At 41.3% G+C, this 22,732-nt stretch overlaps 2 protein-coding genes across 2 annotated transcripts; one reads left to right on the top strand and one right to left on the bottom strand.

The window, feature by feature from the left end:
* On the top strand, positions 1-9,598 carry ercc2 (excision repair cross-complementation group 2). The gene is made up of 23 exons (XM_063493188.1): positions 1-148; positions 398-497; positions 1,432-1,509; positions 1,591-1,653; positions 1,781-1,894; positions 1,987-2,103; positions 3,660-3,776; positions 4,026-4,149; positions 4,277-4,373; positions 4,579-4,712; positions 4,945-5,113; positions 5,225-5,343; positions 5,449-5,518; positions 5,695-5,764; positions 6,047-6,148; positions 6,381-6,444; positions 6,569-6,690; positions 7,021-7,113; positions 7,279-7,351; positions 7,498-7,568; positions 7,792-7,935; positions 8,069-8,212; positions 8,678-9,598. Exons 1-23 carry the CDS (start codon positions 144-146, stop codon positions 8,768-8,770), a joined length of 2,283 nt encoding a protein of 760 aa, XP_063349258.1. The 5' UTR covers positions 1-143; the 3' UTR covers positions 8,771-9,598.
* A 176-nt stretch (positions 9,599-9,774) lies between these two features.
* klc3 (kinesin light chain 3) lies at positions 9,775-21,215 on the bottom strand. Its single transcript, XM_063492911.1, has 14 exons — positions 20,993-21,215; positions 18,639-18,887; positions 17,984-18,049; positions 17,092-17,256; positions 16,413-16,488; positions 15,297-15,442; positions 15,126-15,208; positions 14,346-14,433; positions 13,973-14,074; positions 13,252-13,425; positions 13,047-13,146; positions 12,236-12,410; positions 12,084-12,150; positions 9,775-11,972 (listed from the first exon to the last, which is right to left on the bottom strand). Exons 2-14 carry the CDS (start codon positions 18,846-18,848, stop codon positions 11,889-11,891), a joined length of 1,536 nt encoding a protein of 511 aa, XP_063348981.1. The 5' UTR covers positions 18,849-18,887; positions 20,993-21,215; the 3' UTR covers positions 9,775-11,888.
* Between the last annotated feature and the right edge of the window lie 1,517 nt (positions 21,216-22,732).

Genomic DNA, 22,732 nt, shown 5'->3' with positions numbered 1-22,732 from the left:
ATTAAATGCTGTAGCAGGCTGTGGCGTTGCTAATGTGGCGTTTTGTTTTGTGTTTTTTGCGCACATTCAAATTTTAATGACTGTTTTAAAATAACACAAGTTACGTAAAAAGAAGAGGAGCTGCCGCTAAACGTGCTGTGAAGATGAAGTGAGTGTTTTACTGAGTACAAACAGACAACATCGGCTTTCAGTGTTAGCTCGTTTCCAGCAACTGTGACATACCTGAGCCAAGTCCACATAAAATCAGAGTTTTGTGGCTCTAGTTTATCCAAATCAATGTTTTAACTTTTATTTTAGATGTCTCGCACTCATTCGCACATACTTGGCTTAAAGATAGTCCAGTATGAAGCCTGTACAGCTGCTGTGCACTGTTAGCATCGTTGCTGTTTACTTGCAGGCTCAACATTGAGGGTCTGCTGGTGTATTTTCCCTATGACTACATCTACCCCGAGCAGTACTCCTACATGCTGGAGTTGAAGAGGACGCTGGATGCCAAGGTGGGTGGCGTTAGAGGTTAATCTGAAGGTGTGGTTTTCATGCACAAACTCACCTGTGCTCCTATCTACACAAATACCCTGGGTGTAAGCTGGACTGCCGATCAGTCTATAGTCGAGAGGCTGGATGACACGTGTGAATGAGAGTATTCAACAGTGGAGAAGAGAGGTGGATTGCATGGAGATGAGTGTTACGAGTGTTTTGTGATAGAATGATATGAGCAAGAGTGAAAGGCAAGGTTTATAAGATAGTAGTGAGACTTGGTATGATGTTTGGTTTGAAGACGGTGGCACTGTAAAAGAGACAGGAGGCTGAACTGAGGATGTTGAGATTTTCATTGTGAGTGACCAGGATGGTTAGATTAGAGTTGAATACATCAGAGGGTTGAGATGGTTTGTAGACAAAGTTAGAGAGGCTGGGATGGTTTGGGCATGTGCAGAGGAGGGATAGTGGATATATTGGTCAGAGGGTGTTGAAGATGGAGCTGCCAGGCATGAAAGAAGAGGAAGGACTCAGAGAAATGGATGTGGTGAAGGAGGAAATGCGAAGGGGTTGATATATGAAGCCTGTACAGCTGCTGTTGGGGACAGAGCAGGAAGCGATGCGATAAATTCATTTTGGTCTGGAGAAGATGGAAGACGAGTCATCTTTTTTATCCAGTTGTTATTTCAGTTATTTAGGATGATCATATTTTCTGCTCTTTGCTGTTTCCAGTTAAAGAAAAGTTCAAATTTTTCTTGATGTGATCAGTCCAGCCATGCAGGTATGTACTTTGAAATTTGAGTTACTTTTTTCCTTCTTTTCTTCCTTGGAGGTGAAGAGATGATTCCTTCAGGGAAGTACAGTGTGTCCAGCTCAAATTTCACTAACACACAAACACACACACGTGTTTAAAAGTGAGTGTTTACTGTGTTAACCGAACCTGTTCCTGTTCAGGGTCATGGAGTCTTGGAGATGCCATCAGGAACAGGGAAGACCATCTCTCTCCTGTCCCTCATTGTGGCCTACCAAAGGGTGAGTTCAGCCTCTCTCATAAATGGTTTATACTAACAGCTGGTGGCAGATCAGCATGTAAATATGTTCTCTCTCTCTCAGGCTTTCCCTCTGGAGGTCACCAAGTTAATTTACTGCTCTAGAACAGTTCCAGAGATCGAGAAGGTGAGTGGATGTTAAATCAGTCGTCAGTGAAGCGTGTTTCTACTGTGTAACTTTCTTTTTGAGTTGAAAAGAAGAAGCTTTCAAAGCCCCGACGTCTCAGACTGTGTGTTTGATTCTTTCCGATGAGGTTGTGGAGGAGCTGAGGAAGCTGATGGAGTTTTACACTAAAGAAACAGGAGAGAGCAACAACTTCCTGGCTCTTGCTCTTTCCTCCAGGAAGAACCTCTGCATCCACCCTGAGGTATGAACACCTGCATCCCATGAAGCTAAAGGAGCGATTCAGGATTCAGCTTTCTCCTTTCAAAAGTGACCGACACGCTTGTCTTCACACAGGTGAGCTCTCTGCGGTTCGGTAAGGAAGTCGATGGGAAGTGCCACAGTCTGACAGCATCGTACATCCGCGCACAACATCACAGCAACCCCAACCTGCCCGTCTGTCGCTTCTACGAGGTAAGAACTCACATCAGATGGTGTTTTTCAACAGAAGCAGAAGTTATTTTCTTTTTGTAATGGCTGATGACATGACAGCATCAGGGTTCAACATAACCGGTGGGGTCAGGCACTTTTGGGGTGGTGAGGTGTTCTCACCAGTGAGTTAGGATGCTAACTTGGCTAAATCAGCTGTCATGATTTAAATGAAGTGTAAGAGGTGAGGTAAAGAGGCAGGGAGATGGTGCTGGTGGTGACACTGTGAGTGTTTCTCTTGGATTTGCATCCAAAAGAGGATGCATGAAGTTTACAAACTAAACTAAAGATCACTTTTGCAAATAAAATAAAGTTTTACAAGATTTAAACCCCCAAAAATGTTTATTTACTGCTATAACTAAAATGCATATATGTAGTTATATCTTAACTTTTCCTGCATTGCTTTCCATGTGGTTGACTCCTGCTGTCTTTAAGCACGATCCTTTTTGTGCTACTTGCAAATTTACATACGTTTGAATGCTTAATAAAGCTTAAAGACGAGTAAGTTGTGTGATCTTTATGGATTAAAAGTTTAAAAACAAGTTCAGGTTTCTATTCTTTAGTAATCTGTTCATCTCTGTGCTGGATGATTACAACTTACTAGCTCGACGTGATTAGTTAGGAGCATTTAATCAGCCTGAAAAATAAATCCAGCCACTACTCGACACCATCAGATATGCAGATTAGAAAAGTGTTTTTGGTTTCTGGCTGTCGCCTAGGGCTGTGCGATATGACCAAAATCTCATATCCTGATATAAGACATCTATCGTCCCGATGACGATATAAATCACAAAAATTTTACATTTTCTGAAAATTCTGTGAATCTCGGGCAGCTCGACTTGCGGGAAGTGTTTCCAGCTGGGCGTCGTGTACCTGCAGTCGAGTGTTTTAACCGATGCATGAAACGATACATTTTTAGACATAAGTTGTAACGGCCGCTGTTTTCTTTGTGAGTATTTATTACACAGCGTGCTGCGGGGAAAAGCCTGTTCTAACGTTTGAGTCTAAGGTTTATTGTTTTAGCACCTGACGGCTCTTTTTTGCTTCTCATCCGTAAACACGCTGCATACTCTTTCACGTGATTCAGTTTATTTTGAAAAGTCTCAACAGGATCTTGAGCTTTATTCTGAAAGGTTTATGTGGAAAATAAACAAGCGGACACGCGATGGTTTTACCGTACTTGTTGCTAACGACAACGCATAAAAACAAGTGCTTGTCTGTCCGTAGTGTGGTTATATTAAGTATAAGAGAAAGAGAGAACTTTAAGAAATTAATATAGCCACTACAGTGACCATCAAAACGATGAAAAAATATTGCCGTAAACAGTTTATTTTGCGACACCACGAAACAAACGATAGCGTAAAATGAAACGCTAGACGTTTTTATGTCTTCATCCGATATATATCGTTATATCGAACAGCCCTACTATCGCCTACATGAACTCAGGAACTGATAAAGTTTTATGAGTCTCAGATACAAACTGTGTAGGTTTACAATGCTTGAAAACTGGGAAACAGAGGAAAACCTGGTTTGTGTTGCAGGAGTTCGATTCAGTCGGCCGACAGGTGCCTCTTCCTGCTGGCATCTACAACCTTGACGACCTCAAGGCTTTTGGCAGGAGGAAGGGCTGGTGTCCTTACTATCTGGCTCGCTATTCAGTGAGTTACTGGGAAAACCTTTACTGTGAAAATGCCAAATACGTGGCCATGTAATGTATATGAACATGAATGAGATTTTGAGTGTTTTATTACATGTAAAATGCTGTTTGCATGCTTTTATAGGAAAAACATTTTTCTCACTTGCTGCTCTATTTGGAAAATAAATGATAACACGTCAGCTGCTCATTACTGAATAATCCAGAGTTTAATGTTGTATCTTGAAGCTTGTTTCCTCTTGATGTCTCTCAGATCCTGCATGCCAACATTGTGGTGTACAGCTACCACTACCTGCTGGACCCCAAGATAGCTGATCTGGTGTCTAAAGAGCTGGCAAAGAAATCCGTAGTGGTGTTTGATGAGGCTCATAATATTGGTGAGCAGTTAATCTGAGTCTAATATGCACATTCAGTGCATTTAACTGAATGTATTTGTCTATTTTAGGAATTTGTTTTACTGTAATTATTTAAAATAATTCATGCTTTCTTTCACTCTCTCCTCAGACAACGTGTGCATCGACTCCATGAGCGTAAACATCACCAGGCGAACGCTGGACCGCTGTCAGAACAACGTGGACACTCTCCAGAACACCATACACAAGTAATGCTTGCATCATTACTTGCAACATGGAAATGCATCCATGTTTTCCTGAACGAATGAAAGATTGCACCAATAATTGGAACGTCTTTGCTCTTCTTACTGGCTGTAATTTTGCAGAACAGATTAAAGGGACAGAAAATAAGGAAATATTACGAATGAGTATTAATCTAAGCTACTGTAATCTGCCTCTTCTGCTGCTTTATAGGATAAAGGAGACGGATGCTGCTAAGCTGAGGGAGGAGTACAGACGCTTGGTGGAGGGGCTGAAGGAAGCCAATGTGGCGAGAGAAACTGACATCTACCTCGCAAATCCGGTGTTGCCTGATGAAATCCTTCAAGGTTTTTCCTTTAATTGTTCTCTCAGCTCAGAGTAAATTTTGAAGCGCTGGTTTAGAAGCAGAGTTTGGTAGTAAGCATTTCAAGTTGTCTCTATAAAGTCCTCCGTCCGCATCAAACTCCAGATGTTGTAACTGTAATCTTTCTGCCCGGGTTTAGATGAAGGACCGAATCTTAGAATAGACATGATCAAAAAAAATCTAAAACACAAACTGTCCTCCTCTCTTTCTGTCAGAGGCGGTGCCTGGCTCTATTCGTACAGCCGAGCACTTTGTAGGTTTCATGAGACGCTTCCTGGAGTATCTGAAGTCTCGTCTGAGGGTCCAACACGTCGTACAGGAGAGTGCGCCGCAGTTCCTTAAAGACATCTTCGATAAAGTCTGCATCGACCGCAAGCCTCTAAGGTCAGTTTCAGCTTCTTTTCCGCTCCAATGCTGCGATCAGCCTCACTTAGTTTCTTGGTTGTTTCTGTTTCCCGTCTCTTTATCACTGATCCATCCTCCTTGTATCTCCAGGTTTTGTGCAGAGCGGTTGCAGTCGTTGCTTCGAACTCTGGAGATCGCCGACATCGCAGACTTCTCAGCTGTTACTCTCATCTCGAACTTCGCCACTCTCGTCAGCACCTACAGCCAAGGTAGTAAAAAGTCCCGCCTCTGTTCATCTCCAAGTAACACGGTGGCATTAATAAACGCAGATACTGTTGGATTATGATCTGTAGTATCTCTCTGTCTGTAAAAAGGCTTCACCATCATCATCGAGCCCTTTGAAGACAGAACTCCGACCATCGCCAACCCCGTGCTGCATTTCAGGTGAGCTGCACATTGAATTCTGAACGAGTTCATGTGCCGCCGTCTGCAGAGGAGATTACCTGTGACTGTCATTTAGTTTCATTCTTTTACACAAAGCGTTTTAACACAAGTAAAAGGAGATGCCAGGTTTATATCTGTGTATCGCAGGTCAGTGTGTTTGTCTGTTCCCCTCTCAGCTGCATGGACCCGTCTATAGCCATCAAACCAGTTTTCCAAAGATTCCAGTCAGTCGTCATCACCTCAGGGGTACGTTAGACCTCCTTTCTGCTCATTTCAGTCCACTGACATTTAATTTACAATTTTTATTCATTAAAGGTACAAAAACAATCTGGTGACGTCCGCACAGTGAGTGAAGTAATCAAGCAAAGTTTCCTTTTTATTCTTTGAAACCTCGTTTGTTCCTGAGTGAACAGACATCAGGCCATCACCTCTTTGAAGCCTTTGAAATGAAAGATCTATTTCGAAGGATCTAAATGAAAGCCTGATCTAATTTCACCATCTTACCCCTGATGTTTCTCCTCTCTTCAGACACTTTCCCCCCTGGACATCTATCCCCGCATCCTTGACTTTCGCCCGGTTACCATGGCGTCCTTCACCATGACACTGGCGCGCACCTGCCTCTGCCCTCTGGTCTGTAACAACACTTAATATGGAAAAAAAAAACCTGTGGTCCTGGGTGGAGTCACAAAAGCACCACCTCCTTCATCAGTTAATTTTATAAATTTAGTGCCAGTTCACAACGACAATCGTTATATCGATTATAAACAGGAACCCAATAAACAAGCTCTTGGAGACATGAACAAAAAGAGGAGAGAAACAATCAGCTGGATCATTTCCATCACTTTGTTTCTGTCTTCCACAGATTGTTGGCAGAGGAAACGACCAGGTGGCCCTGAGCTCCAAGTTTGAGACCAGAGAAGATTTTGGTTAGTAAAAATAACTTGTGCTATTTGAACGTGACCTCTCAAATCAAAGGCTGTACAACTACAAATTACAACGCTGTGTTTTCATCAACATGTAACGTGATAATTTTCATGTTTTCTTCTCCAGCTGTGATTCGGAATTATGGTAACCTGCTTCTGGAGATGTCTGCGATCGTTCCTGATGGGATTGTGGCGTTTTTCACCAGCTACGTCTACATGGAGAACATCGTGGCGTCCTGGTATGAACAGGTCAGTGTGTGTGTAATCCACAAGTATCTGAGTAACTGAAACAACCGCAGTTTTTCTTTCGTAAAGCTGTAGAAATCTGACATATCTTTCTGTAATCTGTGAAGTGGCTTTATTTTAAACATGTTAAAAAAAATACAACAACATAGAAAAAAAACACAAACAAAATAAAACATAAAGAGAAAAATAATCACAATAGATAACTTTACATGTTCAAAAATGAGTAGGAAGAAGCATTCTCTTATTTAATCCCAATCCGTTTAGTAACTAATATATTAATAATAAATTAATTTTGTGTGTTTTTGTTGTTTCTGGGGTCACGTTCGCTTGCAGGGTATCCTGGAGAATATCCAGAGAAACAAGCTGATCTTCATCGAGACTCAGGATGCTGCAGAGACGAGCATGGCCCTGGAGAAATACCAAGAGGTTAGACCGATTATTGTAGTAGTAGAAGTATACAGCATTTAACTAACAGAGAAGACAAAGAGACCAAAATCATAAATTGAGCCGTGAACAAACAAACAGATGTTCAGGTCCTTTGTGTTGGTCTCAGACTTTGGCCTTTGACCTTTCTCTGTCTCTGCTGTTTAGGCATGTGAGAACGGCCGAGGAGCCATCCTCCTGTCTGTGGCCAGAGGAAAAGTGTCTGAAGGGATAGATTTCGGTAAGACATCGGGTTGCTCGGTGCGGCTCCAGCAGGACAAATTAAAGCAAACAACAGAAGAAGAATCCTGCGTGGCTGGAGACGATAAGATGAAGCAAACATGCGTTTTGTCGCTGACTCTGAGTCTCGTTGTGTTTTCTGTTCAGTGCACCATTATGGCCGTGCTGTCATCATGTTTGGAGTGCCGTATGTTTATACGCAGAGCCGCATCCTAAAGGTCAGAATCACCTCTGTGTCTGAAGCTCTGTGTGGGGTCAAAGCATAGGAAGTTAAATCTACTCATATTTTGTATTTGAGCTGTGATGTTTGCTATTTAAGGATTTATATTATCAAACGGGGAACAAACCACACATTTTAGTTTGTGTTCTTTGTTTTTTCTCAGTCTGGATAGTTTTGTCATGATTCCCCAAGGGTTTTTCTCTCTCTGTAACTCGACTCAGGCTCGGCTGGAGTACCTTCGGGATCAGTTTCAGATCAGGGAGAACGACTTTCTGACGTTTGACGCCATGCGCCACGCGGCTCAGTGCGTAGGCAGAGCCATCCGAGGCAAAACTGACTATGGACTCATGATTTTTGCTGACAAGGTGTGTCTGAATATTTGTCTGATCCTGCCGCAGTACTCCAGGCTTCTACACTCTGCTTCACAGCAGCAGTCCTTTGAGTTTAACGCTGAAGTAGCTGAGCGAAGCCTGTACTAACCTCCTCTGTGCTCTGCAGCGTTACGCACGAGCAGACAAACGTGGGAAGCTACCTCGCTGGATTCAGGAGCACATCAACGACGGCAGTCTGAACCTCACTGTGGACGAGGCCGTGCAGCTTTCCAAGCACTTCCTGCGGCAGATGGCTCAGCCTTTCAGACAGGTACAACCCGCCAAGCATCACAAGCACCACTGCAACGAGTAAACAAACACAGGACAACACACTGGATTTAAAAGGAGCAAAGCAGTGGGTTTAGTGATCTTCTCCCCGTGATTGGCTCAAACATCTGTCCTCTTGTCTAAGAGTCTGCTTCATTTCTATAGATGTAAATTAAACTTAATGTTATAATTTAATACCTTAAATGGGGAAAAGGATTATAATCTAGCAAATTAATCTTAATGTGTCTGACGAGTTGTTGGTGTCATTGTTTACTGGCACAACTCTGGCACCAGCGGAGCCAGAAAAATAAATCCACTGCCAGGGAGATCATGAGCTTTGTTGATCAGATGAATAAATGCTGCTGTAAAGCAGTTTGAATTGCACAGAGCTGCACAGCTCTTCTGAGCGCTGACGTTTCCGGACAACAGCTGACCAGGCAGCCATGCTTGCTTCTCTCTTTCTCTCCAGGAGGACCAGTTGGGTTTGTCTCTGCTGACTCTCGAGCAGCTGGAGTCGGAGGAAATGCTGCAGAAAATTACTCAGATTGCTCATCAGACCTGAAGGTGACACGGACCGTATGACATTGTTACCACAGCAGCGCCCATAAACAGTCATCAGCTGTCACCAGACTAGGGTTAAATGTCGGCTCTAAAAGGGCAGGTCCACCTTAACTTTAGGAAGTTTTTTGGTACTAAGCAAAAACTCAGAATTATGTTTTAAGTGTCTGTTTTCCTCCAAGTGGTAAAAATACTGTAAAAGTATTTAAAGTATTTTCAGCTCTGCTGGTGACAGTAATGATTTCTGACAGGAGAGCCGCTCCCACACCAAAGATGTGAGCCTCAGTCAAAGCCACTCATGGGTCAGTCAGTATTTAAGGTTGCACTCACAGTCTGCAGAGTAGACCGCTCATATAGGGGAGACCATCTGCAGACCTTTGAACCACTTAAGTACATATTTCAGGACTCTGTTCAGCTTTTCACTGAAGTACAGAGCAGTAAACTGCTGCCATGAAACTTATTTTCCCCTTTATTAATCGAAGGAAGAAGCCTTTGCTTCTGCAGACGCACATGCTACAGAAAATCCAGCAACACTGACTAAATTCTAAATGTGCGTTTCAGTCTTCACCATTACCGTAATGCAGTAGTTTCAATTCATTTAGTTTTTTAATTTCTTTTGATTGGTGAAATGTTTTTGAGTGAGGCAAGAAAACTGTGTCAGTAGGTCAGCGTGTTGCATCAGAGATGCAACACTGAGTAACACTGGTGTCTGTGCAGCGTCTGTCATACAGACAAGAATACTGTCAGGTTCCTTTTCTACTGCAGCTGTACATAAATACTGTTTTATACTGTTTTCCAACCAGGAAGCTGGAATATAAATGTTTGTATTTAACAGCTGACTTGTGTTTTTCTTCTGTGGGAAGTGTTTGAATCTAAAGTGCCCATCCATCACTGGCTGATCTTAATATTTAGACAGAAAAGGGCTTTAATTTATGAAACTCTAAAAACATTTTTAGACAAACAGCACAAACACAGAGAGGAAAGAAAACACATACACAAGGGTTATCAGTGTCTTAGTTTAATTTATTACAGCTCAAATTTGCAAATATAAAACAGTAATTCATCTTTACCAGTTTCTACATGTTCTCTCCTCCACATTCTTACATGTGCTTCACTCAGCTTGTAACAGACTGTCGTTTAACAGCAGCTAACACGGTGCGACTTCAGCCCTTTAAACAGACTGCAGTGGCTATCTTCTACCGCTGCAAATGCAAAACAAGATTCCTACGAGGAGTCTCATGGAATAAAAATCTTCGTGGATCAGGTGGTAATGCTGCTTTCAGGGACCCAGTCTATTATCAGAATTCTCAGGTGTTAGGGTTTGTGTAAAACTTGTTATTCAACGCTTTTTGTAACAAATCTTCAGTTCAACTAGTTTAAAAAATATCTCTAATAAATATCAGAAAGTAAAATGACATTCCACATTATTTGAATCTTTTTGTAGTAGTAGATTTCAGGCATTTCAGTGAAAAGCATAGATGTAACATTAGAAGAACACCTCAATATCTAAACGTAGGCTACCTCAGTAGTTGATAATGCTACTTCTACCAGCATGGAGTGAAAGCCTCAAATACACCATCATATTTATGTATCACTCGGCTGCTGAGCGATCCACCCGTCCCCTCCTTTGCTCTCTCATTGCTCGTTGGCTGTCTCATGTTTTGATTACTTTCCTGGTTAAACATCAGCTTTGTAACATCAGTGATGTTTGCCAGAAACATTTTCAACTTGGCTGCAAAGCTGTACCGCCGCTGCTATTTTTACTACTTGTTCTTGTGCTTTGCCTTGGAAACATTTTATAAATCTACACGGCGGCTTTCGGTATAGAGTTTCATCTCAACCTCAAAAACCAGTTTAAAATTATCAGGCCAAAGCTGACATTTGGGCACACAGCAACAAACCTAGGGAGACTTTTACACATCTGGAATTCAAAATGCAACAAACAGATAATCAATAAATACTGAACTTAGAGAATGATTTACATCCATAAGCAGTTAGAAGATATTACCTATGTACATATGTGCAAAAGTACTGACTGTAAAAAGTACTAAGTTAAAAAGTCAAATATTTGCTTTTGTAAAGACTATTTGTTTTCACAAGGTGCAAACCAACAGCTGGAATCCTGAAACTGCACCTACTACTTTTTTTTTTAAAGTTATTCCTTATTTTCATCATGTCCGAGCAGGACTTCTGGTCCAATAACACAGCAGTCTAACAATATAAATTATACATGACCAGCACATTTTAAAGGCAAAATACACGTACCATTTTTTAACTTTAAACAGTGTAAACTTTGATAGCTTATCATCTTCCTCGAATGTAAAATTACACTTTACATTTTGATCATTGTGTAAAGAACTTTACATCCCTGCACTGCTTCTCAAATTACAAACAACTCCATTTAAAAAATATGATCTTTAGTATCAAAGCATCAAGTGAAGTGTCTTAAAATTTCCCATAGTTCAAATGTTAAACTACAGATTGCCGCTTTCCTTAGTGTAACGTGGTCACGTTTGTGTAAAAACACAGTCTGCAGGGGAAATACATTTAAACTAGATTAAAGTGATTTTAGCACAATTTAAAAATTAACCTCCTAAGACCCGAACTCTTTCATGGCATGCATTTTTAATTTCTATTTGCTATTTGAGCTGATTGGGAAAAAGTTTTGAATTTGATGTCCACATATGTGGATGCCAGGTCCTACGAGTTTACGTTTAAGATCAACTTAAAAGTTAACTGGAAATGATAAAAATGAACCTAAAACCAGGAATGACGGGATTTAAAACTTCAAGTGATCCGGAAGGAAATGTCATAGTGCAATTCAGATAACGTCAAGTTAAACTTCATCACATGACCCAGCCCTCTATTTATGCTTTTCTTTTTTTTAAAGAAAAAACTGAAATTGTGCATTTTTAGAATGAAACAAACTAATTTTAAAAGTCAGATTTTTGGAAGCATCTTAGTCGAGTCAATTATCTTTTTTCCTTGAAGACTAAAAATGATGAATCCACTCAGGCCTGATGTTCACACACTGATTAAACACACTGCTCTGTCCCGATCGTACGTGATGTCTGTTATCTTTGAGAGGTGTTGGGTTTATAGGGGATATTCTTATTTTTGCGTTAGCTGTTCCCACCGAGTGAGCCTCTTCTCATCAGACTCTGAGTGCTGGAGCTCAGGCCTCGAGTATCCGTCAGCTGACTCGACTGATCAACAAAAACACAAGATGTGTGTTAAGAGGTGACGTTTATCTTAAATGTGCATGAGATGCTTGCAGATTTTTGCTTTTCAGACTGTATGGCTAACAGTCTGCTCACCTTGCTGCCATCCTGACTTTCTCTGATGCCAACGTTCAAAACATTCAGAGAGTTTGCCCTCTTCATCCTGAAAACGGGGCAGAACAAACTGTTCATCAGGTGGCTTTTCAACATTGAGCTGGAGCTAAAACACCTTGGTTACAGAATATTACCCAGCATTCCTTGGGGTCGTTTCCTCCATTCCGACTCCTTTCAGCTTTCGGACCAGTTTCTCGCTGCTTCGCCTGATCGACTCTCTGAGTTTGGTGAAGGAGCCGCTGCGCTTAAGTCCGTCCTGTGTGGACCCGCCGTCCTCCACCACGCCGGACCAGCTGGGACGCCCGTCACCTGGACAACAGACATAAAACAAGCAATTGTTTATATTGAAATTTGAAGTTTCTTTCTTTCTTTTTTTCGGACACAGTTGGACATTAATACGATAAGAACAATATTAAACTGTACAGTATACGAAAAAAATCTAAATAAAACTGTTTTTGCAGAAAGACTGAGACAGGCCTACATTTAAAAATATGAAAACTGCTGAAGTAAAACTACAAAAATGACAGATTTCCACTGAGTCTGACTGAGACTTATATGATGAAATAGTGTATGAGGCAAAGAAGCTATTATGTGTCATGTATCTGCTGTCAGAGAAGCCAAGGACAAACTTCGGGGCTTATAGGGTAAATATAGGGTGCAGCCCCTATATTTGATTGTGAATCATGCAAACATTAAAAAAAAGGTACATTAGCCAAATTCAACATGAATACACAAAGACAACACAGAAAGCTAAAACTGAGCAGAATGAATCACAGCTCATTTTAAAATGATAAAAATGAATGTGTTATGCCAGCATTAGGTAGTTTTCTCAGTACTCAGTGGTGGAACTGATCCCTTGTGGTTATCTCACGCTCTTAAAATGTCATCGTGTCACGAGAACAATTACACAAACATGAGCAGTTACATGAAGTAATCTGTTTGTACCTTCAACAGACCCAAACTCCTTTTCATGCGCTCTGGTCAGGATCTCCTTGTAAAGAGCTTCAGCTTGTCTGTATTTCCCCTGCTTAAGATAACATGATGCCTGAGGGAGAGGGGGAGGAGGGGTTTAAATCATGATTGAAAAAATAATAATATTGTAAACTCTAACAACAGCCTCAGTAATCCAGACAACGAGGTTTCCTCTCACCAGGTTGTTCTTGGTTTTAGCCACGTTGGCGTCGTCTGGTCCCAGCTTGCTCTGGTAGATGTGCAGAGCGCGCTCATAGTACTGCTCCACTTCCTGGTACTTCCCCTGGTTCTGACACAGCAGAGCCAGGTTGTTCAGCTGTTTGGCCACATCTGGATGGTCTGTACCGAGAACCTGAGGAGGCGACAAAAAAATAGGTGCACGGTGAGGGACGATCAACCAGTTACTCTTTCCATAACACTTCCAGTATGTGATACAGGGGATGCCTGCTCACTCAGCTCTGTGACATCGAAGGATAGAGGACATATTTAGATGTTTAAGTAAATTAGCAAGGGCAGCACGGTGGCACAGTGGTTAGCCCTGTTGCCTCCTGAGTTCAATTCCACCATCAGGCTGGGGTCTATGCATGTTCTCCCCGTGCGTGGGTTCTCTCTGGGTACTCTGGCTTCCTCCCACAGTCCAAAGACATGTGAATGGTTGTCTATGTGTTAGCCCTGCAACAGACTGGTGACCTGTCCAGGGTGTACCCTGCCTCTTGCCCTAAGACCCCCTCATGACCCTGAAAAGGATAAGCAGCAAAGAATGGATGGATGGAAGTAAATTAGCAAAACATTTAGTCTGTTATAAAGTCCGGCATCCATAATCTAGGTTAGATTAAGGTTAAAGTGAGTTATTAGTAGGGATTTGGGATATCTGTTGTAATACAAACGTGTTTTCTTACCTTCTCTCTGATCTCTAGAGCTCTTTTACAAAGCGGCTCTGCTTCCTTGTATTTTCCTCTTTTCCCATAAAGCACTGCCAGGTTGTTGAGCGTCGCTGCCACCTGCATACACGCATGCGCACACACACACACACGCACACAAATACACACCAGCTCACTCACTAAAGTCTAAACCACATGAAATGACTACAAAGGGAGCAATGCCAATATTTGCAGGTCAGGCATGTCGGAAGCAACGAACAACAAATGAGGATCAAAATTCTTGTAACCCACAAGGTTTTATGTTTCATGTTTACGCTGATGAAAGAGAACGCTGAAACCAGTTTTAGCTGCCTCATTATAAGTTTTCTTCCAGTGCAGCTGAGTAACTTACAGCCGGATGGTCCATCCCAAGAGTTTTCTCCCTGATGGCCAAAGCATCGTTCAGCAGGTTGGCGGCCTCTTTGTATTTGTTCTGGTCTCTGTAGGGAAACAAAACAAACAAAACAAACCACACTGTTCACCCACTGAGAAGAGTTTGGCTTGTTAAGGACACTTCCTCCCTATGAGTTTCAGATAATCTATCATCTATTACAAAAAGCTTTTATTAAACCTCAAATTTGCCAGGTATCACAAGCCAGAGTCAAAGCCACAACCAGTCAGAGCAACATAATGCTGATGACAGAGAAGACGATCCGCTCAATTACTGCACACCAATTAAACTGCTTACACAGGACGCTCGACTCAAACCGGGCAGGAAAAGCATTTATACGCCTACCTCAACTGATACAAGCACAACAAACCATTTCTTTCCATCTAAAACTGGATAATAAATCACTTTATCTGCAGCATCATTACGTCTTTAACATTTGAAGACATTTAACATTTAAAGTGCATCATTCTGCCGGCAGAGCTGAAGGAAAAGACGTGCACCTGCTGACTGTATGAAACCTGCATCGTATAAGACAAACGGCACTGATGGGTTAGATAAGACGAAAGCCGGGAGGACATTTCTGAACTGAAGGAGAGTCACATGACGTACTCGACCAGAACAAATAAAGCATGAACTCTGAGTCATCTGGAAGACCTCGAATGGTTAACCCAGCTTTGATAGTGTCACCACAGTAACTGTAAATACCAATACAGATGCTTTTGCAATGGTAACTGACATCACCTGTACACCAGCGCCAGTATATTGAGCATGGTGGCTACGTCTGGGTGGGTGTGGCCAGAGGACTTTTCCAGGTCTTCCAAAGCCTGCGGAGACACGATGAGGTCATTTTAAATGGTTGTCAGGCGATTTGTTTTGGTTAGCAACAGTTAGGACAGTGGAAGCCCCTCCCACCTGTTTGCACAGCGGTACCGCGACCTCATATCGTCCCTGGGATGCGTACTGGATGACCAGGTTATGGAGCGTTCGAAGGCGGGCGGGGATCTCGTAGCCGCCCTGCTGGGCTGCAGCTGCTGCACTGCTGTGGTGAGGCTGGGATACTAAACGACAAACAAACAAATAAAAGCAAGACTGTGCTGACTTTAGAAGGGCCCAGCTCCTGCTACAGAAACTCATTTTGGATCATTTTAACAGGACCAAAAACAGAGAGGACCAAAAACAAGGCAGGGTGGGACCTAATATATAATTTGACCTGTTTTCTATACTGTATGTATCACAAATAAAGTATAAAAAACTTTTTGATGATGAAAACAATTTTTTAGATGAATGGATGGATGGTGTTAAGCCCAAATAAAGATGTATTTATTACTGGCTGCATAATTGCACTGCTATTTAGGCAATTAAGTAAAATTGATCATAATAGAAAAGTTTAAGCATAACAATAAATGCAGGCGAAAATCTTTATTTTCCCATTTCATCTTTTCTCCCTGGTCACTCACACTCGACCTGCAGTCGTCTAACCTCTAAAAACACTAAAGTTTATATCTTTAAGTTTTTGTCAGGCTTTAATGCTGTAAAAAAACAAAAGTCAAAGGCAGTAGCGATGTGTACTCGTGTTTCACTATTTTCTAAAAGGAAGCCGCTGTCCTAAAAGATAACTTCAGACTGGCGTCATATTTCACACGACAGAGATTCACAGATCGCTTTCATGCTTCCACCTTCATGGGCTCTAAATTCATGTGTAAGCTGATAAAATGTGTTTGTTGTGTGTCAGCAGTTACTCAAATATCAGGATTAGAAGCAGCAGTTACACCTTGAGCTTATCTATGCCCAGTGAAGATGTAAACCAGTATCTGCCTCCAGTTTCAGCGCTGAGACTTCTTAAAGCACTCAAACTAAATCACGATGAGAGTGGTGCTCAATGTACTGACTAATTTAAATTAAAAACAGTTTGCATTTACTCAACACCTCCTCTGTATCCCAAAAAAATCCATCAAAAAAAAGGGTTTTGTCATTTTGGAGACAGGGAGGCGTTCAAATCGATAATAAAAACACATTTCAAAGCCTTACTCGAAGACTGCTCCTCATCCTCAGCAGGAAAGAGGTCATCCAGAGACTCTTTGTTGGAGGAAGTGTCTTTGTCATCCTGAAATAAGAAACACACACAGCACGACTTAGAAGACAGCAGTACTAACAGTAAGCTTAAAAGTTTACTATATGGTTCGTCCGTTTCAGTAGCTGCTTTTTGTCAGCGAGCTCTGATAAACCCGCACCTGCACACTGTCCTACACACTAATTGGCAATGACAAGAAGGCAGCTGAGTGAAGCTAAAGCAGAGAGAGTGAAAACTGGTGGTACATTCATCAGATGCAAACCAGCTGGAATCCAAATGAATGTTAATGTTGCTCTATGACAGAGTGCTTAAACAGTTTGCCAACACATCAGCAAAAACTTGCTAAACTTGCTAAGATGGCACATGACGTCCTTCTGCCCAGTATATAATTACAACAGCTTTAGTAAAGTCCTCCAAACCTCCAGCTGCAGACAAACTTTCAGCATATTAATTTGATGAATACACACACAAACACCATGGTTAAGATTCCTGTGCTGACACAGCGAAGAGCTTACTCTCCCGGTTACTCATCTTGTAGCGCAGGTTGTTTTTTGTTACTCAAACTCTCAGCTGGCTGGTAAATACCAACAGACTCTTCTGCAGACATATGTGGGTTAGTATGTTTTCTGTCCTCACCAGAGGCGGCTCATCCTGGTCATACTTGCGTATGGAGGACATGAACTGCAGGTGTCTGTTCTGCTCCTCGAGCGTGACCACATCCTGCTCCGTGTCCTGCAGCCGCTGTTGAGCGCCAGCCAGCTCATCCCTCAACCACTGGTTCTCCTGACAGAGACGACGAACCTGAGAGGGAGGATGATGCATAACGAAGAGAAGAGGAAGGAAACAGGCAAGAAAATGAAGGGGCCATGAAACTAAATGGAGGCACTGCCATATCTAAATGCTTAAAGTTACAGTGTGTAAAGTTTTCACCAGTAGTAATCAATACATAAGAAACAAAAAACTAATATGTGCCATTTAAATATTTTGCAGTATTTTATCTTTTCATCCAAGTCACTTCAAAAGCTCTAGCCGCTGTTCATCTGTAGCGAGTTTTCTATAGATAGCAAAGAGACTCCGGACTGGAGTTTTTCCCCCTCTGTGGCAGGTTGTCAGTCCACTGTTTACCTCAGCTGTCAATGCCGGGTGAGAAGCATGCTTTTCTACCTACTGTGGTGAAGGGAGTAAAAGGAGTCTGACAAGACAAATCTGCTGACTAAATTAAGACTAGATTAGCATGTTTATGCACATGTGTTAGAGCCCTGAGTGAGATGAGCAGGGAGAGGAAGACAATTTATTAAGACATCGTTTCCTCCTTTGCATTTTGTTTCTTTGGTGAAGAGGACGTCTTCACGTCTGCAAGACATATGATGCTTCATATCTTGAATCTAAAGACAGATATATAAATCTGCCTCCATGACAGGTGAATGCTAACTTAGATATTTGCTTTAAACATTTAAATAGGTAGACTAAATGAAGTAGCCTATGATGAGTGTCAACACAAGTATACAGGTCTTTTCGACAAACTCACCTGAGCTCGTAGCTTTTGTTTCTCTGCCTCCAGAGAACCGAGGTGAGCTGACAACGCCATCATCACCTGAAGACAATTTTAAAAATGTAAAAAATGTAAACCCAACAGAAACAGAAACAACAGAAAGAAGACTGCGTGCACCATGAAGTGAGATCAGTGACTTAACGACTATGCTTCAGTAAATGAGCTCAAAACCTGTCAACAGCCCGACTTCAGACAAAACAAATCAAAGGAAAAACAGTCATCAGTGCCTCGGGACACCAACAGGAACAACAAACAAAAGAAAAATCGAAAATGACAAACATCAGATATTTTTATGTGTCAGTTAATTTAAGTTTGTCATCAACCACTCATGACAGAAATGCAAGTCACAAAATTAATTTTTCTTTTTCAAAATAACTGCGCCTGGCAAGCTAAACAAGTTTGTTTGTTAAGGTTCAAATAAAAACACAGTAAGTTAAAATAATTAAAACTAAACGTAAACTCAAAACTATTTCATAAAAAAAATCACATTGTTTAATATGTAAAGTACAAGAAGTTCAATTTTAAATGATCTGGGAATGTTATTTTCTTCCATTTCAGCCCTAAAAAAAGACAAAGACGTGCGACACAAGATTTCATTGTGACTGCTTGCTTCTTTATTTCCTGGTGGTACCTGTGCCTCACTCAGGCCCAGCTCTATCCTCTCCAGCGACTGGTGGATGATGCTGGTCTTCTCCTGCTCGACGCTGCTGCTCTCTGACACCGCCTGGCTCTCCAGCGCCTCCTGCAGGCTCTCCAGCAGGCTGCGGTTCTCCCCTCTCAGCGCCTCCAGCCCTGCGATCACCTGCTGCGTGCTACACAGAATCTCTTCCCCCGACAACATGGCTGCTGCTCCGAGGTTCCTTTTCTCACTGCGACCGACCTGAGAACAGCACATCGTTACAGCATTATCTGCAGTGGGAGTTTATTATGCATTTATTTAGCAGTAACGGCAGAGTGAGAGCTGTAGGGGGATCAGTGCTACATGCAGCTGAAATATTTATGAGTAAAAGTGATAACAGAAGCTGACAGCAGCAGTAACTGAAGCCGCTGAAGCACTAGTAGTAGAAGCAGCAGTGCAATAGTAAACACAGATGGATTTATTTTCTAAAATATGCAAGGTGGCTTAAAGCATAATTTAAAAGTGCTGTTGGTGAAGTATATAAGTGACACAGCTGGTGGATAAATAGACTACATGGAAGGTTTGCGAGAAAAGCAAGCAAAAGAATAAGTCAACTTTGATAATGTTTGTTTAATCTGAATCCAGCCCCATGAAGGGAGTGACTCTCTGTTGAGTCAGCCTCATGCCTGCTGGAGGGTCCCTCAGTACGAGGGCTGTGACAGAACTACAGCAACAAGCTTTGGGACCAATGGAGACAGGAACAACCACTCAGAAGCTGACTTATAATGCAATAGATGGATTCATTAAGACCATGTCTGCTGCTTTTTCAGGAAACTTTCAAGGGTCACATCACCCCGTAGGTCTCATTCATACATACATGTTGATATGCGTTTCATCTTCTAGCTGAGGTTCCTTCTGAGTCAAAAAAGTTTCTGTTATAGTCATTTTATAAAAAACAATCTCAAAATGTTAGACTCTATTTATTCAAAGAATTAAAACCACAATAACGCTGAGTAAGTGACCACTAGACATAAATACAGCAGGTACAAAGGTAAATTTAGCCTTTTGTGTCCACACAAAGACCTACTCATTCTCAGTGAAAGGTCAGTAAGACTGAATAAAAGCAGATCGTGTGTTAACTCGGTCCACTTTAAGGCTTGCTGGTTTTAAACAGTATTAAATGTGATTAATTCTCAATGCAAAGTGTGTGAGGAGAGTTACCTTTCACAGGTAACTCCAACCTAAAACTACACAGAAGCAGATTTCTTATTGGTTTCACTGAATACACTTTTTTTAATGTAAAGTGGATTAAAAATGTAAAGAACACTGTAATTCAGCACTGTCAGGGAGTACTTGGCTACTCTGAGAAGTGAACAATAACAGGAATGTTGCGGAGAAAACCCAGAAACACAATTCACAGCTGTCAGCAACTTCACCATAAAGAAAAACTCATAGCTTTCAGTTTCCTCTTTTCTGATCTCTTCTGGGCACACACAGAGGCGAAGTGAGCCTCTGGAGCTAAATACGAGGGTTCACAAGCAAACAAACAACATGAACAAACAACTTTAGTCACTATTAAAACACCTCTTTTTGCATGTCATGCCATCAACTGCATTAGTACAGTGTCACACTTTTAAGACTTTTAAGATTAAGAAAAATGGTAGTGATAAAATGCTGTGTATCACTGTAACTGGGTTCTCTTTCAGAGTAGCACAGATCTGATTCACAGTGCTGATTGAAAATGACAGATAAATACATATTATTATCATGCAGTTCAACTCAAGTAATGTGTCTCTACGTTGTCTGTCAAAATCAAGCCCCACACAACACCTCTCTCGAAAGTTGACAAGACACTAAATCCACTTCTACATGGACAAACAAGAGCTGCTTCTTCTTTTGGCGGCTCCTTTTATCGGGCACCAGTGTGTATCATGTGCCACCCTATCCCTCCACAGTGGCAGCCACTGGGGTTGTAGTTCCTCTGACAGTTCCTCTGGGGGGGCTCTGACATATCTGTGCCCAGGGCCCCAGTATCTCATAATCCGCCTATGTGTTTATAACTGGATGTCTGGCCATCTGTCCAAGCAGCCATGATGGATTTAAGTGTCTTTTCCAACCTTTATAAGGAAGCTGGTGATAATAAAATGCTGCTGCACACAAACAGCGCTGCGTCACATTTCAACAGCACATTTCAGTTTCACAGTTTTAAAAGTGTCCACTGAGTCTAAACACCACCGGCTGCTGCAGCTACAAGTCAAAAACATCTTCCTGCACAACACAATAAAAAAAACAAAAGATGTCTCTCACACACAGACTGTTGCGTCTCATTTCAGATCCACAACAACCGACAGTTATTTATAGCCTACCTGCTAAGTCCAAACTCCCGCGGCGCGCTTTCGTGTTGATCCACAGTTTGAATGAAATAATGGTTTTTATGTGTAAATTGGAGCCCGTCAGTCACTGCGGTACATCTCCGCTCACAGTAACTTTCAGTTTATTTATTGTTAAAGAGGAGGGACGGAGAAAAGTGAACGCTGTTAGTCGTTCACCTGCCGCCTCCTCCTGTCATTACGCAGCCGCTAGCATCAAGCTAGCTTTAGCAGAACTGAACTTCCGCTTATCGACTTCAAAATAAATGTTGTACAAGGGACCCTGTACTTCATGATTTCACTTGTATTTCTATGATTGTTGTTTAATCCATATATATTCTTAATCAGTGGATCTATTTCAGTTTAAGAATGTTAAACTGCAATTATTAGTGATAAAAATAATTAATGACTGCATACCTCAACAATGTGTTGGACAAAGGATGTTGAACATGGAGATGCCAGGCAGAAGGAAAAAAGATATTGAGGAGGGACATGCAGAGTGTGTCATGTTGATGTGACAGAAGAGGATGCTAGTGATAGGGTGAGAACGAGACAGATGATCCGCTATAGTGAGTCATAAATGGAGCAATCGAAAGCAAAAAATAACTGGAAACACTGAGAAAAGTGAATTCCTGTCAGATGAGCTTGATTTCTGCATTCTGTCACTAGATGAATGGATGGATTAATATTTTTCCTCAGAGCTATTTTTAACACAGCTTGCATTATATTTCTCCTTCAGGCAAAGTTATTAATCAGATAGACTAAATTGGCACAAGGTCCTCGTCAATTCTGAAGAATATAATTTGTCTTTCTGTTCCTTAGTATCTTGTTCCATAAAACACATTTATGATGGGCATTTCTCAGCACAAGCAAAGAGACATAAAATGCTGTGTTTGACCCAAGGGCTCCACAGTACGATGCACAAATGAAGCTGTATTATGGCTCCACATTACTGGAGAACTTGCACATCAAGAAATTGTATTCCCTGATCCCTGGTTCTAAAAACTCCAATATTAATCGTTTTAGGAAGAGAAATCCATAATGAAAGAAAGGCTTTAATTTTGAAGGTAAACTCGCATGATTTCCGGTATTTGTCTGTTTGTCGTGCCGCTCTGCTGAACGACTTGCAGAAGCTTACCTGATCCCAAATTTCCCATCATACACCGCGACTGTGACGTCCTGTCCCAGGACAAAGCCACCTATCTGCAGAAGAGACGAACTGCCTATCTATCTATCTATCTATCTATCTATCTATCATTTTTTTCCAGCTATTAATTGATTTTTTTCAGCTAATATTAATTAGTCAAATATAACTCTAATATTAATATTAATGGTAAAATATTGATAATAATGTGCATTTTAAAATTTGGAGTCTTTCTAAGTGATTATCTTTTGCCTTTAACTTTTAAACGATTAAAAATTAAAGGTAAAGGTAAAGTGAGGATGAATGCACACCTGAGGCTAAGTTTAGCATCATAGTGTTATTTTTGAAGTAAAATCAGTCATATGTTCACATAACACTTCATTATATTTACGTCATCTGTTTGTTCTCTGCTCTTAACTTTCTCTTCTTATACCTTACAAGTGACAACTGTGAGTGTAAACTTATTTATTTATTTAAATAAATAAACAAACTTGGATCTTGGTTTCTTTGTCATTTAAAATGCAGACTATTTGGTGCTTAAAACAGTCCTGTGATTAAAAAGGTTGGTGGTTGTAGCTTTGCTATGTATCCAT

Source organism: Pelmatolapia mariae, linkage group LG14 (genome assembly GCF_036321145.2).
Source record: "Pelmatolapia mariae isolate MD_Pm_ZW linkage group LG14, Pm_UMD_F_2, whole genome shotgun sequence".
Lineage (NCBI taxonomy): Eukaryota > Metazoa > Chordata > Actinopteri > Cichliformes > Cichlidae > Pelmatolapia > Pelmatolapia mariae.
The sequence above is the reverse complement of the archived record's forward strand: the minus strand, read 5'-3'. Positions and strand labels throughout refer to the sequence as shown.

What these genes read in the sequence shown, in the direction of transcription:
- klc3 (XM_063492911.1), bottom strand. Translation starts at nt 18,848, where the DNA reads ATGTTGTCGGGGGAAGAGATTCTGTGTAGCACGCAGCAGGTGATCGCA. An exon ending in GGATGAGGAGCAGTCTTCGA is followed by an intron (nt 15,443 to 16,412) that starts GTAAGGCTTTGA and finishes TTTGTCGTTTAG; the next exon opens with TATCCCAGCCTCACCACAGC. An exon ending in CTCTAGAGATCAGAGAGAAG is followed by an intron (nt 13,426 to 13,972) that starts GTAAGAAAACAC and finishes TCGCCTCCTCAG; the next exon opens with GTTCTCGGTACAGACCATCC.
- ercc2 (XM_063493188.1), top strand. An exon ending in CAGTCGTCATCACCTCAGGG is followed by an intron (nt 5,765 to 6,046) that starts GTACGTTAGACC and finishes TCCTCTCTTCAG; the next exon opens with ACACTTTCCCCCCTGGACAT. An exon ending in GTCTGAAGGGATAGATTTCG is followed by an intron (nt 7,352 to 7,497) that starts GTAAGACATCGG and finishes TTTTCTGTTCAG; the next exon opens with TGCACCATTATGGCCGTGCT.